A 17,337-nucleotide genomic window follows, 5' to 3' on the forward strand; every position below is an offset into this window, starting at 1 on the left:
TATTTGTTTTCTAAAAGATGCACAAACAAAACAAAAATACGAAAACTTAAAAAAAATTAAGTGAAGAAAAAACAAAAAAATCAGAACTGAAATTCTATTAGTATATCAATGATAATAAAATAACACTTCTTCTGTTGAACGTGAAAAGTGATGTTTAGCCAAATGTTCACGCAGCTTTCAGTGTTTTTGTGTTGCGTGGTAAAGTCAGTCATGCAGCTTTGGAGCAACATAATATAATCCGAGCGCAGGAAAGTGCAGGTGTCTGTATGCTGCTTGCAAAGCCTTGAGAACGAGCAGAAGTCAGAGCAGAAGTCTCTGTCTCTTCCGTCAGCTCCTGCTCTCTGTTCTCCGCAGGAATCGATCTCCAGGACGTCTCGGCGCAGGTCTCCAGCCCGTCAGGAGCCACAGAAGCAGCTGAGATGGTGGCGGTGGGAGATCACACCTACTGCGTGCGCTTCGTGCCTCAGGAGATGGGCGTTCACACGGTGAGCGTGAAGTACCGCGGGCAGCACGTGCCGGGAAGCCCCTTCCAGTTCACCGTCGGCCCGCTGGGAGAAGGAGGAGCCCGTCAGGTGCGAGCCGGAGGGCCAGGTCTGGAGAGGGCCGACACCGGAGTGACAGGTATAAATTATTATTATTTTTTTTTTACTTCCACCTATTTATTTTCATTTTGATATATTTGAATGTCACTTTAAATCTAGTTTTAAAAACAGGTGGAAAATCTAGTGTAACATGGTGTGAAAATTGTAGCATTTTTTTGTACTGCCTTTTTGTTTTCATTTTATTTTACATTTATATGAATGTTGTAATGTACACGTAAAAATCTTTCCACCAATAAACTCATCTTGGGGGTAAAATCGGTTTTATTCATCACACATGTTCTTTACCATGAATTTCATAAAAAAAAAAAAGATTATTCATGTAAATGACTATTTTTAATTACTTTAAATTATACTTTATACATTATAAAATGTTATACTTTAGGTAGTTTGTTTTGATTTAGTTTAACTTTACATTTATTTTAATGTTTTAATGTACAGTAATTTGAACTTAATTGCTGTATCTTTTTATTTTATAATAAATTAATTGTTTTATTTAGTGGAAAATATCTCTTAAATATTTTTATTATTTTAATGAAATTTTCATTTTATATAAAAAAAGAAAGTCAAATGTTATAAAGAAACTGTTTACCCATCAAAATGGTTCCATTGTTAAAGTTATTGTAGAATGTTCATACATTGTTAGTATTCCTACATAATGTTGTAGTTCATGTAATTAAATTTTACTATAAATTGCATTGCATTTACTATATTTCCTGGTAACTAAAAAAAGAATAGTAATTATTATAAACATGGTGGAAAATTTAAACAGACATTATTATTTGCTGACCTAAATTGTTCTTTTTTTTTTTTGCTTTCTATAAAATATTACATGTTATAGAAATGTTATAAAATTGCATTCTCATGGTAGTATTTTTATTCCTGGCATTTAATTTAGAATTTTTTGCCATTTTAATCTAACTATTACAAAGGAGAGAAAGGTTTGTAAATCTATTCAGATGGCTTTCATGACTGTCGTTGTGAACGGTTTGTTTCTGGTTGTGCTCGTGTAGCTGAGTTTAATGTGTGGACGCGTGAAGCCGGCGCCGGCGGTCTGTCCATCGCCATCGAAGGCCCCAGTCGTGCAGAAATCTCCTTCGAGGAAAGGAAGGACGGATCATGTGGCGTCTCATATGTAGCTCAAGAACCTGGTATAAAAACACACACAAGCTCTCTGTCCGGTGCTCCCTTCGAAAGGCTGAGTTCACCCCAGCAACCCATCTTCAATCTCTTTGCAGGCGACTATGAAGTGTCTATAAAGTTCAACGACGAGCACATTCCTGACAGTCCGTACCTGGTGCCCGTCTGCGCTCCTGTAGACGACGCTCGGCGACTCACTGTTACCAGTCTTCAGGTGAGACACGAGGAAACATCCACACAGATGCCTGTCCGCAGCTATTCACTCTCAAACTAGCAACCTTTAGACTGGAAAACAGTCAAACAGCATTCTTAATAGAAAAAATGCATTTAGTTTTTGTTGAAAGAAGCCTCCCTAGGCTGCATTTATTTGAATCAACATACAGTAAAAGTGTGGAATATTTAATATAGCTGTTTTCTATTCATTAATATATTTGAAAGTATAATCTCTTTTTGTGAGTCAAAGATGACTTTCCAGCATCATAACTTTTCATTGGTCTTCAGTGTCACACTGTGCTTCAGAAATCATTGTAATATTCGGATTATCATCAGTGTTTAAAACAGCAGTGGTCTGAATAGCTGTCGGACATGTGTGGTGTTCTGGTGTTTCTCTTGTTTCATTTAAAGGCTTCTAACAGAATCCTCTCTTGTGAAGCTCACGGTCGGATCAGTTAAAGCAGAGAGAGGAAGACGACATAGACCCTTTCCCATCATCCTCTGTAGTTTAGCAAACCCTGTAGTTCTCATGCTCTCTCTTGACAAATGTTGGTTGTCTCTCTCTCAGCTTTAGCTGATCTTAAGTGAGTTCAGGTGAGATTATCAACAATGAAATAGTTTTTTTTTTACCCCTTAATTTGTATTTATTTCATACGTTTATTTATTTATTCATGTGTTTGTTTTGTGTGTGTATGTATGTGTGTATATATATATATATTAGGGATGCACCGAAATGAAAATTCTTGGCCGAAACCGAAAACCGAAAAAGAGAAAACCAAGGCCGAAAACCGAAACCGAAACACCGAAAGAAATTATCCCAATTATTAGTACCATTGCATTTATTGCTATGACCGTGTACTAACTTTACTAAAATTAAAACATTGCAATTGCATAAATTAATATTAAAGTTTCAAAGATAATTACAATTACATAAATTATAAAAAAACATAAAAATGCATAATTACAAATTATGCAAATATTTATTAAGCACATTGCAACAATGCACAGTATAAAATAAAATTCAAACTAAAATTTAATCCCACTCATCTGTATATTAAATAATAATGTACAGGCCTACTGGCCTGCAGAAAGGTTTTAAAATTAACTGTTCTCTCATAAAAAGTGCATTTAGGTGAAGAGCATTTGAAATTTTTCTCTGTAGTACTAGAAAGTGCATTACTTCTCCAGTAGGCAAGACTGTTATCACTTCTGGGGATGGGGACTTCAGACAGATAACCATCTAGCTGTTGAGCAGTTGAGCTTGTCATCTGCCTGACATTTGAGAAATATTTGAGAGAGTGTATTTAAATAGGGCCAGGGCATAAATAAACATTTTTATCAAATTAAAGCAGAAATCTAGCAAAAAATCTAGCAGAAATATGGCTACAATCTGATATTATGCATGTATATGTATATGTGTGTGTATTATATATGCAGAGACGAGTCTTTTTTTTTTTTTTGCGCTCTGATCTCAGTCTCCTGCGCTTGGCGCTTCTCCGTCTCCACGCGGGTTCTCCGCATCCAGCGCGGCCTGGAGCATTTCTCGTGTGCTCTGCCATATTTCCGCGTCCAAGTAATGGTCTTTATAACGCGGATCAAGCACATTCGCGATGAAGTGCGGAGGATCCGAAAAGATCTCAGTGAGACGTGTGCTAACAGACTCTATAAGACTGTACTTTTCTTTGTTTTCACTTCGTGGTCCGTCTCAATCTCTTTGTTAGGAGACGCTTTAGTGCTGCGAATAAAGGAATAAGAATAGAGAGAATGTTCTCTATTAAGACCCACTGGTGTGAAGTGAATGACGCGGGGAGCTCGTGGTCTGCGCTATGCAGGTGCACGTGCAGGTCGCGGTTTCTGTTTGCGTCATCATAACATTTCGGCCGTGTTGTTTCGGTAATAAAAGTGTTTCGGCCGAAAACCGAAAATGCACTTTTTGGCCATTTTCGGCCGAAAATTTTCGGTGGCCGAATATTCGGTGCATCCCTAATATATATATATATATACTTTTATAAAAACACAAATTATTGTCTACTTAAATATAGACAATAATTAACCTAATATAAAAACTTAAATATTAAATGAATGAACCTAAAAATATTAAAATTGATGAACTTATATAAATAGCAGATATATAAACTTAAATATTAATTATATAAAATTCAACCGATTAAAACATTCTATCTATTAATTAATAAATACATGAACTTAACGAAAATAGAAAACAAAGACATACAAATACAAACTTCAACATTAAAGATTTTAATGTATAAACTTTTATATATAATGTTCAGTATTGCAAATATTAAATTCATAAATGTAAATATAGCAACATTCCACATATAAACTTAAATATTACATATATGTGTGTGTGTGTGTGTATGTATGTATATATCTATATGTGTGTGTTTGTGTGCATGCATGTAATTATTTTAATTTTTTTGTATTCCTTTTATTGAGCAAATAAGCATTTTATGGTTACTTTAGTATTATGCCACTTGGTGCACTTGTAAAACATTAAAAACCATACAACAGTATATATCAAATTAAAAATCGAATTAATTAATTAAAAAAAAGGTAATACTTGAAATAGATTGTTTAAAGGTTTGGGGGTCAGTAATGTTAAAAAAAAAAAGAAAGAAGTAACACTTCTCTACAGCAAGGATGGAATAAACTGATACAAAGTGTGAGTAAAGATTTTTAAAATGTTTAAAGACTTTTATTTCAAGTAAATTTTCTTATTTTGAAATTTCTATTCATCAAAGAATACTGAAAAACAAAATGTATCCCTTTTTTTCCACAAAGCATGAATTGGCACAACTGTATTCAACATATTACAAAACATGTTTTTTTAAGCAGCATATCAGAATGATTTCTGAGGATCATGTGACACTGAAGACTGCAGTAATGATGCTAAAAAGTTCAGATTCAATCACTGGAATCAATTACATTTTAACAGATATTCACATACAAAACACCTGTTTTAATTCTGAAAACTATTTCGCAATTTTGACTGTATATTTGATCAAATAAATGCAGCCTTGCTGAGCATAAGAGGCTTCTTACCGACCCCAGACCTTTGAATGGTATTGTATGCAAATGATCAGCCCTTCCCAGAATGCACTGGTGTGTGTGTGTGTGTGAGAGATGTTCTAAGCTGTGGGTTCACTGATGTAGGAGTCGGGTCTAAAGGTGAATCAGCCGGCATCATTCGCAGTGCGTCTGAACGGAGCAAAAGGCCACATGGATGCTAAAGTTCACAGTCCGTCCGGAGCCCTGGAGGAGTGTGTGGTGTCTGAACTAGAGCAAGGTCAGAGTGCTCTTCATCACCCTGCATATGATGCTTTAGATCAGTTTCTGTCATAACCAAAACAAGAAAGCACTTCATTACCGTTCCTTTTTTTTTTTTTTTTTTACATGAAACTACATTCACAATCCAGTTTTCCTCCATAAATGCTTTTCACTCAGAAATATCTCATTATGGGAAGTAGAGGTGTATGTTAAATTTAAGAGTGAAATCCGATTTGCAACCAAATTATATTTAATTCAAGCATCAAACTTTAATATAAAACCTATACATTTAAATATAGAAAATATATTAAATCCGCTTAAATATACAATTTTATAACTTCTGTATTAAATGTTAATGATATAATCTTAAATGAGGAAATTATGAAATATAGAAACTTGAATATAGACAATTTAATATATAAACTTAAGTATTGAATGAACCTACAAATATTGAGATTTATGAACTATTATGAACTATTTATAAAGTTAAATATTAATGATATAAAATTCAACCAGTTAAAAGATTAAATCAATAAATTAATAAATATATGAACTTAATGAAAATAGAAAAAAATACAAATACAAACCTCAGCATTTAAAATTTTAATATATAAACTTTTATATATAATGTTCAGTATTGCAAGTATTAAATGCTTATGTAAATATAGCAACATTCCACATATAAACCTAAATATTAAATGTATAAATCAATAATAATTATATAAAATTCAACATGTGAAATATGAGTAAACTTATAAATGAACAATGTTATAATCTGGTTTGTTTACTTTTGTATTTCATACTAATATCCATTAACATGCATTGTCACAATTAAATAAACAAATGTAAATATTGAAAATATGTAATGTATAAATTAAAAATACTGAAAAAAGTTAAATAGTAAATACATAAATTTCAATATTAAATTGAGTATTACATAAACTTAAATATAAAAATTACAATGTTAAAAATATAGAAAATATTTAATACTTAAATATTAAATATAAATTTTCATTAAACTTACAATCTTCAGGATTGACTGAATTTATAAACTTAAAATATTATATGAAATTAATGAAAATAGATACATAAACTTCAACAGTAAAAACTACTGAATATATAAACGTATTTTTATAATGTTCAGTTTTGCTAATAAAATACATAAATGTAAATATAGCAAATTTTATATATTTCATATATAAACTTAAATATTAAATATATAAACTTCAAAACTGAAAATGTTATATATATAGAAGTATATAAAAGTATATAGGAAATATAAAATCCTTGATTGTGGTTTGTGTCAGCAGTTGTGCTCATGTTCATGTTTTGGCTCTCTGGTTCATTTACTCTCTTCTCCAGACAAGTACGCGATTCGTTTCATCCCTCGAGAGAACGGCGTCCACGTCATCGATGTGAAGTTTAACGGGACGCACATCCCGGGCAGTCCCTTCCAGGTGCGTGTGGGAGAGCCGGGACAGAGCGGGGATGCTGGACTCGTCACGGCGTACGGCCCCGGGCTGGAAAGAGGAAGCACAGGTGACACACATCCACTAAAACACACTCAGTACTGATCGCTCCATGTTTCTTTTGAGAGAAAATCACACTCACACTGAACGCACTCATTGTTTGAGCAGAATGACTTAAACAGAACAACCTTGGATTACCGAAGATATTTCTCCTGGATCAGATCCAGAACAAATCTATGTCTTCATTGTAACTCGTCTAGTGGCATAAAAAGTGTAAAGCTCAGCGAGACATTCAACTCTGTGCAAGAGGTCGCAGCATTAATGTAGCACCTAGAGGTTGATTTCAGCTGCAGTTAACTGAGAGGAAAGAACGTGTTCGGTTTTCCAGTGAAAAGTGTCAGAATGGTCTCTGGTTCCTGCTGCTGGTGTCTGATAATGTCTGTCAACACAACAGAGGACTGACGATCGCGGTTCATCACTTACAGATCGTTCAGAATCACATACACACTGCACTGCACTTGGTGTGATACTGCCTATATTCTGTAGCTTTAAACATTTCTTATTTCTACATCAGTAGCAAAATACTGTAGACTGTCACATGACCTCAGTAAGTTGCATGTTTAATTCATTATATTGTGTGTGTGTGTGTGTGTGTGTGTATATATATATATATATATATATATATATATATATATAATAAATTGCTGTTTAAATACATTCTATAATTCAATACTACAAATTAATAGTTTATTTATATTTATACATTTGACCATGATAATTATCTAAATTAACATTTATATATCATTAAATAATAAACATTATTTATTAAAAATGTGGCAGTTTAATTCATTCATTATATTAACAAAAATGTTTATATATTTATGTATCATTAAATAATATAAATTAATATTTATAAGTTTGTCATGTTTAATTATTTTATTGTTATTATTAATAACGAAATAACTTACTGTATATATTTATATATCATTAAAAAATGTATATTATATTGTTTATATTATACTGACCTCACCTTTATTATAAATAAATTACTATTTCTATGTAACTAATATAAATAAAATATATTTAATCACATTGTTGCTTGTTTAATTCAACAAATGCCTTCAGTTATAATCTCAGAAAGGTTTTGCTGTTGACCAAAATTGTCAGCTCTCTTGAATTTATTTTCAAGAAAATAAATGAATTAAATTATTTTTATCATCACTTTGGATGTATTTATCATACTGGAAATTGGAGGTCAGGTCGAGCCCGTTGCATGCTGGGATGCTTCACACAGTTATCTTGTTCTCTATCCAGTTTGGTAAATGCAGAAGGTTGTTTTGGTTTCCATGCATATAATCTACTGTGCTCACTGCGTGCTAAAGAAAGAAAGAAAGACAGTATGCTATTCTCAACAGCCATTATGATGCCTCCTTTGATGGGTGACAGGAAACAGAAGCGAGAAAATCATAGCTGTCATGAACTAGTTTATCATATGTGCAAATACACCATCCTCTATTCTCACAGTCTCATCGTACTGACCCTCACGTCTCGTCTGACAGGTAACCAGGCCCAGTTTACCATCAATAACACCAAAGCAGGGCCGGGATCTCTAGCCGTCACCATCGAGGGCCCATCGAAGGTGAAGATGGAGTGTCAGGAGTGTCCTGAAGGCTTTAAAGTGCACTACACACCAATGGCCCCTGGAAACTACGTCATCACTATCAAATACGGTGGCCCCAACCACATCAGCGGAAGCCCGTTTAAAGCCAGAGTCACAGGTGAGACGAGCCGAGCCAAGCCGGACTGACAGCTATGGGGACTGGGTTGTGTGTGATGGTGTTTGGTGATGACTGTCTGGTGTTCAGGGCCACGGCTGGTGAACGTGACGAACGCCAGTGAGATGTCCACTCTGACGGTGGATCCGGTGAGCCGGACGAGCAGCGTCAACTCCTACAGCGCGTCTCCCAGAGCCGCTTCTGATGCCAGCAAGGTTCTCAGTCGAGGTCCGGGTCTCAGCAAGGCCTTCGTGGGCCAGAAAGCGTCTTTCTCTGTGGACTGCAGTAAAGCAGGTGAGAGTTCGGGTTATTACTGGACACAAACTGAGCATGAGCCAGATACACCTTTATTACAGGAAACAAATGGATATGCATTCAATAAAATACACTTTATATACTGTCTCATGTATTCTGAAGTGTGTGTATATATATATATATATATATATATATATATATATATATATATATATATATATATATATATATATATATATATATATATATATATATATATATATATATATATATATATATATATATATATATATATATATATATATATATATATAGAGAGAGAGAGAGAGAGAGAGAGAGAGAGAGAGAGAGAGAGAGGGAGAGAGAGAGAGAGAGAGGGCAAAAGAGAGAGAGAGAGGGCAAAAGAGAGAGAGAGATGGGTAATTTAAATTACAAAAGATGGATAGATCAATTTATTAAAATGGTTTTTTTTATGTTAAATTATATATAAATATGAAATCTAAAATATGTATTCACTATTTTATATTTTTATTTATTATTACATATTTCATTTTATTAAAAGCTCTACAGATTATGAACACTGGAGAATACATGATAGATCATTGTATTAAATATACTTTAATAATAATAATAATAATAAGAGTAATAATAAATTATAATAATAAAATAAAATATATATTTTAATATTAAAGAAAGACATTTATGTACTTTATTATATTATTACAATTAAATATATGTAAATATATGTATATTAAATAGGTTGATTTGTTTATTAGATTATTTTTTATTTATATTAATATATTTAAAAACATGTTATTTACTATTAATTTAATACATTTTATATAAAATTTCTTTTAGCATTCTAATTATCTTTTAAACCCCAATACAATGGCAATATTGTTTTTGCATTTTATATACACAAAATATACAATCATAACGCTTTATCATGGCAGTATTGCCTAAACCACATTTTATTCAGGCATAGTTGTGTGTTAGCATTTGTTGTCTCACGTGCATTTGTGTGTGTTTCCAGGGAAGAACATGCTGCTGGTCGGGGTTCACGGTCCTCTGACGCCCTGCGACGAGATCCTGGTCAAACACACGGGAAACATGAATTTCAACGTCAGCTACATCTTAAAGGAACGGGGTAGCTACATTCTGGCTGTCAAATGGGGAGACGAACACATCCCAGGCTCCCCCTTCCAAGTCACCGTCCCATAATTCCTTGCAGTTAATCAGAAACACCTCCTGACAGAGAGAAAGACACACTACAAAAACAACTAGAAGAGCTTCTTCATTCTGTTGTTCTTCAACTTTGCACTTGATCAGGTTTTTGACTGGAATGTGACGATTGTGATGGTAACGGACGGCATGTTGTTACGATGCATGAACTGTACTTTACTTCTATTTGTGGCTTTAGTTCAGCATTGCAAATCTAAAGATGAGTAAGATGGTGTATGAACAAACTGATCTGGGTTTCACACCTGAATGTCTCTTTACTACTGATATTGACTCTTTCTAACATACTGTCTCTTTTAGTGCACATATTATATATAACCTTTCTATGTCTGTTTGATTCTGTGACGTTCGTTCCTTCAGAAATCAAAGCATCACCCATCACTTCAAATCAAGCACTTCTGTTTTCAATTCAACAGGTTTCAATGCTACATATTGAACAGTTTACAAAAAAAAAACATGTCAAAATTTTAGACTTGTAAAGCCCTCAAGAGCAAAAGATCCTGTTTTTTCTCATTTATTCTGATTTTCTGGCTTTTTGAAGACGCTAATATACAAAAGTCACAGTAATAGATTTATGCAGGTCTTTCTTGTTCGTCTTAATTCTACTAGTTTTGATACTCCAGTGGTGTGAAGTATTTTGTAAGAGTTTTAAGGGCAAGAGGGGACATTTAATTGTATTTTGTATTTAGCCATTGGTGCCTTATTGTGAGAAACATGAATAGATTTGATGTACATTTGCTTATTAAAACTGACTGGAATCAAGAATTCAAGATTGTAGATAGTGTCTCATTAATTTTCAACAGTGAAACTTTCAGAAAGTTCTTGAACCTTTTCTGCGAGGTGGAGTAGATGATCAGAAGTCTTTTTGAGTGAACTGTTCCTTTAACTCAGTGACTCTGTTCTGTTTAGAATTCCAGTAGATTGTGAACATTCGTTACCATAGAAACGTCCCTAAGTAACAAACATGTATATTAGTAGTTCCAAAGGTCATGTGCATTATTCATGATTTCCTTTTCTTTGTTTAGGCGGGGGGAAGTCATTGTGATTGAGTTTGAGCTTGTGTAATTTAGTTTTATTAACTCTGACTGTAACTCACTCGCTGATCGTGCCTCCTTCAGGACAGACCTGAGTATTACAACACCCGCTGAAAGGTTCAGTTCCGACTAAATTATTATTTGCATTACATTTACATTTAGTCATTTAGTAGACGCTTTTATCCAAAGCGACTTATAAATTAGTACAGAGGAAGCAATCAAAAACAACAAAAAGACCAATGATATATAAGTGATATAATGAGTCTCAGTTAGCTTAAACACAGTACCATAGACTGTATAAAAACAGTACACATAGCAAGGGCTTTTAAATAATATAATAAATAAAAAGAAAAAAGATAGAATAGAAAAGGAATAGAGCAAGCTAGTGTTAGAGGTCTTTATATATATATATATATATATAGAGAGAGAGAGAGGTAGTTAGATTTTTTTTATATATAATTTAATATTTATATAAATAATTAAAGTTTACTCATACTCAAGTTTCATACATGTATTCCCTGATTGGGAAAAAAATAGCCAGTGCTTATATTGTTAATTAAAACTGATAAAAATCATTTTCGCAATTGGAATAAATATAGAAATGTGAACTTTTGTTGTCAAGGCAACAATTTTAATTTCCTGAACTAAAACCGTAGTATATAAAACGTTTTAATACTTCAAATATAGTGAATTAAGATACAAACTAATGCAAAATGTTTTTTTTTGTGCTGCAGCTCGTCATACACTGAAAAAAATATTTATTGAATTTACTACCAAATAATTTTATGGTAAGTGGTTGCAATCAATTTATTTTAGCTACATTTAAATATATTTAGCATTAGCTTATTTAAATATCGCTAAAATAAATTGATTGCAACCACTTTCTTAACTCACCTGTTCGTAGATGCTATCTTTGGAATGATAAAATTGAGAGGCTACCTATCGTTTTTCTAGTCTTCTGTATATGACTCTTTTCTCTAGTGAAACTGATTCCTTTAGACGTGGCGCGCGGCTCTGGGTTTCTTTTGTTATTCTGTCAGTGTATGGTGTGTGTTTGGCCTCTTGACTTCTGTCCACCTGGTGAGTGATCTGCTCTCTGATTGGTCAGCCCCGCACCTGATACTAGGTTTCCGTGGCCTCAAACTGATCTGTAAGAGACGCGGACATCAGTCATGAGGAACCTGCAGACCACTCAAGACCAGAACTTCTACCGCGAGCTGATCCTGAAGGAGGCCTACACGCGGCTGGCCTGGAAGATGAAATACAGCAAAGAATACCCGACAACCTTCGCGTCTCGCAGGTCCAAGTCCATCGGGTTGTTTAACCCTCCGTCTGTCGGTAAAGTCCCTCTGCCTCCGGTGGTCCAGCCGCGGGAGAAGCCCCCGGTGCTCCGCTCACTGAGTGAAGCCCCGCTCATGAGACCCGTGAGCCCGTCCACCACAGCGGCTCTCTATAAGGGCTCATCCAACGAAGGCAAAGGACGGAGTTTGTATTTGAAGAAACGGGCGCAGAAAGGCCCGGAGGAAAAGTTTGATTATCCGATTCTGTCGTCCTGGGATTATGGATGGAGATTAGGTGAGCAAAGGGCTTCTATAAAGACAAATAATATTAGTATTGACAAAATGGTTGCATGTTGTAAAATATTAGCGTTAAAAGTAATAGATAAACTAACTTCGTTTCCTCGTGCAGGTGATTATGAGGTTGACAGTAAGACTCCAGTCCACGGGAGATCTGGGATCGTAAAGAGCACCTTTTATGCCAGGAATGGCATTTTTAATATTCCTGCAGCTACTGATCGGCTTGGATAAAACACTGATAAATGTTTCTCATCTCATTGAGTTTTAACAGACAGTACTCTAATACGCAATTACTCATGTAAAAAAAAAAGTATGCATGCATGCATTATCAATGCATTAATAAAAACTCCTATGATTAGAAATCATCTGGTGAAACATTTATTGTTAAAGGTTGTTTTAGAACAGGGGTCTCCAACCTTTTTGTGATTGAGGGCTCCCTGAAGGGATAAAATAGTCTTGAGGGCTACTTGTTTGATATAGACACACAAACACACACACACACACACAAAGTTTCAAGATTTGAAAAATACAACAACAAACAGTAATATTGTTAAATATTGTGACTATTGAATATATAATTACCGTATATACCCGAATATAAGACAAGTTTTTTTTGTCCTAAAAATAGGCTTTTTTGTCCTAAAAAATGGGGGGTCGTCTTATATTCGCGATATAGACAAAATCACGGGGGGAAAGGGAGAAAGAACAACGGCATAAATATGAAATAATGACTGAATGATATACTTTACATACTTGCATGTAAAATTAGAAAAGCAACATAATATCTGTTTAACTAAATTAAAACGCTGCTCCTCTGCCGCGCGATACGCAGAGAGAATAAGAGAGGTGCGCGCACGAGACGCAGAGCGAGAGAGAGAGACAGAGAGGTGCGCGCGCCAGACGAAGAGCGAGAGAGAGAGAGGTGCGCGCACGAGAAGCAGAAAGAGAGAGATAGAGAGACGTGCAGATTCTAAATATTTTAAATTATTGAATTATTTTATTATGTTTTAATGGTATATGAAATGTCACCAATAGTTATTTTCTCATTTTATGCCATTATCATAAAAAAAAAATGAAAGATTACAATTCAGGCTATTTATAGAACGTGCTCGGCGGGCGACTCAGAGACTCCACGCGGGCTACCAGGTGCCCGCGGGCACCATGTTGGAGACCACTGTTTTAGAACATGCAGATGTGAATGTAACGCACTAATAGTGAAGAGCGGAGTCATGTAGAGGGGTTAAAGTGTTAACAGGCTTGCAAACTAACTCTACTGTCTCACAGCAACCAGTAAACCAACACTGAGACCGCTGGTTCATAATTAACAAGCACTGGAAACTTGTCATTATCATTCAGTCAAACATTTCTGCTCTTCTCTTAAAATACACAGCGAAAAAAAGTTGAGCACTGAACACGTGCTTTCTGTTAGAACTCGTTTGTTTTCTTGTGAGCCGTTTCTCCTTCTCATCTAGGACTAATGAAGCAGTGAGCAGTAAAAGTGTAAATGGAGAAGGTTGTTATACTCTCTTCTGCGCTTGGTTTACAGTGATGCAGAGCCTGCAGAACAGACACAGCTGTTAAGAGTTTGCTTTACTGCCCGGGGCAAGTTGTCACAGCTTACTCTTAATGAACATTTCTCACAGTTTATTTTGACACGGTTATTAGTCTTAACAACAATAGAAGTATTGCACAGGTGAAAAAGGTAGTTGATTGAATATGCTTTGTGTAAATAATACCTGTTTGAAAAACAGTAAAGACATACACATACCGCTTATATCTGCATTTAACAACTTTTAGTGATTTATGAAAAAGCACAATGTTAAATGGTCGACAGAGATTAAACTAGGTGTTTTTAAATCAATTAACAAAATTACTGCAAGAGAAAAAAGGCAAAACTGAGATAAAACCTATTTGCCCTGTTCTCCCTTATTCTTGTCATTTGTCAAAATTCCTTTCTTTTTTTTTCTTCTAGTGAGCATCAGAGCTCAGTGACTTCTGTTTTTATTAAGGCACAACCGTTCAAAAGTTAGGGCTTAGTAAAATGTAGTTTTTAAGTAATAAAATTAATCAAAGCTAGCTTTAAATACATTTATAATGTTACAGAACATTTATATTTCAATTAGATGCTGGCTGTTTCCACAAATATTTTAATCAGCACAACTGTTTCCATACTGATGATAATCAAAAATGTTTCTTGAGCAGCAAATCAGAATTATTTCTGGAGTAATGATGCTGAAAATTCAGCTTTGGTCACATGAATAAATTCAATTTAAAAAATATATATTAAATAGAAACAAGTATTTTAAATTGAAATAATATTTTACTGTATTTTGATTATATAAGTTTATCCTTGGTGAGCAGAGGAGACTTCTTGTAAACACATTAAAATAATCGTACTAATCCTAAACTTTTGAACAGTAGTTTAGAGTAGTTTTACCTCCGGTTTAGTGAGGCCAAATTCCTCTTTTAAATTAAACTCCTCCACTGAGTCAGGATTCACAGCCTCAATCATCATCTCTCCACGGAGGAAGACCCTGCAGCACAAGAAAATGGGAATGTGTTGGTCCTCACATGATGTTGACTGAGACATGGAAGTTTGTCTTTCATAAAACCAGGTGGAAGTTTTAAAGACAGACTTAACAATGTGAGTATTACACTTTCACTTTAGACCCTCAAGAAGTGTTTCAACATCAGACTAACTCTTCGTTTAGTTTATGCTTTTATACTTAATCACTATGAGTGCACTTCTTACTAAGGCTGTAAACACCCAGGTCATGGGTTCAAATCCCAGGGAAAGCATGAACTGAAAAAATTGTTCATGTTGAATGCAATGCCAGTCTCTTTGCAAACAAGCATCTGCTAAATGCATAAATGTAACCTGAACCTAAAATCTAGGAATATTGTTCCAAGACCAAGGTTGTTGGTTCATGGCCTTATTATAGGAGTCGGCAAGTTGGATTTGATTTCTGTTTATCTCATCTGCCTACCTTTCATGAACACATCTGGTAGATTTCTTCACTGACGTGTTCAGCTTGTCACCTGTCAGCCACTCAAACTCTGTTTCTGAGTGCAGACGCATGTTAACCAACTGTCTCTTTGGAACAGGACCGCAGGCGACATTAAAATCCCCCATAAACATAAAGTTCTGATAAAGTTTGACAATTAAAACTGAAACCAGAGACACAGAAGACATGTGTATTACTATTCTAATAAACAGTGTGAGAATGGATTTTGTGGATTGTTGATTTTACTGTAAAGGCAGTGAATGGTATATAACCAAATATGGCAGACATTAACCCAGCTAATAAAGAACCTTCTCAGAAAGTTTTGGCACAGTTATGAGCAAACATTCTTTCAGTAACATTAATGAAATGTTTGTTCAGCGTTGCATTGTCTTTAATAATCTTAATTAAAACATTAGCACAAAACATTACTTATATATAATTCACGGGACGTTTTTATATGAAACATTTTAGTTAAATGTTTATCTAATGTTTTTTACTTGTTTTAGAATGTTCAGAGAACATTTAAAGGGCACCTATTATGCAAAATCCACTTTTACATGGTGTTTGGACATAAATGTGTTGGCAGTGTGTGAACACAACCACCCTGCAATGATAAAAATCCACCAACTCCTCATTTTTAAACCCCCTTTAAACCAAGTCAGTCTTACTAGGCCTGCTGTTTTGATTCTCGTGCAGTGTGATGTCACAATGCATAGGGCGGGGCTACGGGGGTTGATTGACAGCGCTGCATTGCTATAGTTTCAACCCTGGTTGTGCTTTCGCCACATGGAGATGTAATGATGTGTGCCATTAATTGGTCTATGCACTATTACATGTAAAATGGGAACATGAAGGAATATTCTAAAACAAACTCATGTAAACACCTTAACCATAAAAATGTCTTATTTGAAACAAGGTAAATAGAATACTTAACTTCATGTAAGCATAGTCAATGACTCTTAAACAATCCCGATGCTCTGTGTTTGAAAGTAAGAGTGAACATACAGTAATAGTCTTAATTTTCTCCCAACATCTGAGCTGCTGAGGACGCTGTGAATTACTTCTATTTTTTCAAGGTAATGCGCCACAAAATCTACCCAAATACGTGTATCACTCCAGACTCCTTTGTGAATGTCATGTTGTTATAGTGCTTAGCGTCTTAACTGTAGTTGTGTGCGTACATTAATTATTTTAAACTAATCAGAACCGAGTGTGTGCAATGCAGAGAGACGAATACGTGACGCCCTCTTCTGGAGACGGGTGGGAATATTAGGCTCATTTGCATCTAAAGTGATACACTCCAAAACAGCCCTTTTTTTTCCGACACACCCCAAAAATGACTTCTTTAGCTGTTATAATAAATGATTTGTTGGGTATTTTGGGCTGAAACTTCACAAACACATTCTTGGGACACCCAAGTCCAATATTACATCTTTAAAATGGGGCATAATAGTTGGCCTTTAAAAGTAACATTGCCATAATGTTTCCAAAGTGATAGAATGGAATTTTCCTTTAAAGGTGCCATCTGTCATATCTGGCAAAAAAATCAAGTCATACTCCACATTCCATACCAGATGGGGGCAGTATGCCTCAATAAAGTGAATTGGTCTACTCTAGAGTAACAAACGAGAAACGGCAGTCTCTATGCTCCGCCCCTACCTTCACAACAACCCTAGAGCATAGCTGAAGCCTATAAGACAGCGGTTCTCAATTGCAGTCCTCGCGCCCCACTGCTCTGCACAT

At 34.9% G+C, this 17,337-nt stretch overlaps 2 protein-coding genes across 3 annotated transcripts in view; both read left to right on the plus strand.

Annotated features, from left to right (window-relative positions):
• The window catches only part of LOC132126732 (filamin-B-like), an 88,794-nt gene extending 78,046 nt beyond the window's left edge, over positions 1-10,748 (plus strand). For both annotated transcript variants that reach the window (XM_059538187.1, XM_059538189.1), the window contains 8 exons: positions 355-621; positions 1,613-1,750; positions 1,838-1,953; positions 5,127-5,259; positions 6,603-6,779; positions 8,269-8,487; positions 8,575-8,778; positions 9,773-10,748. In XM_059538187.1, the coding sequence (XP_059394170.1) occupies positions 355-621; positions 1,613-1,750; positions 1,838-1,953; positions 5,127-5,259; positions 6,603-6,779; positions 8,269-8,487; positions 8,575-8,778; positions 9,773-9,960 (1,442 nt within the window). In that variant the 3' untranslated portion in view covers positions 9,961-10,748. The remainder of the gene's footprint in view (positions 1-354; positions 622-1,612; positions 1,751-1,837; positions 1,954-5,126; positions 5,260-6,602; positions 6,780-8,268; positions 8,488-8,574; positions 8,779-9,772) is intronic.
• A 212-nt stretch (positions 10,749-10,960) lies between these two features.
• Positions 10,961-12,951, plus strand: LOC132126737 (protein ATP6V1FNB). Its single transcript, XM_059538195.1, has 3 exons — positions 10,961-11,129; positions 12,121-12,587; positions 12,702-12,951. The coding sequence occupies exons 2-3, from the start codon at positions 12,185-12,187 to the stop codon at positions 12,818-12,820; spliced, it is 522 nt and encodes a 173-aa protein (XP_059394178.1). The 5' UTR covers positions 10,961-11,129; positions 12,121-12,184; the 3' UTR covers positions 12,821-12,951.
• Positions 12,952-17,337: the final 4,386 nt, after the last annotated feature.

Source organism: Carassius carassius, chromosome 44, assembly GCF_963082965.1.
Source record: "Carassius carassius chromosome 44, fCarCar2.1, whole genome shotgun sequence".
NCBI lineage: Eukaryota > Metazoa > Chordata > Actinopteri > Cypriniformes > Cyprinidae > Carassius > Carassius carassius.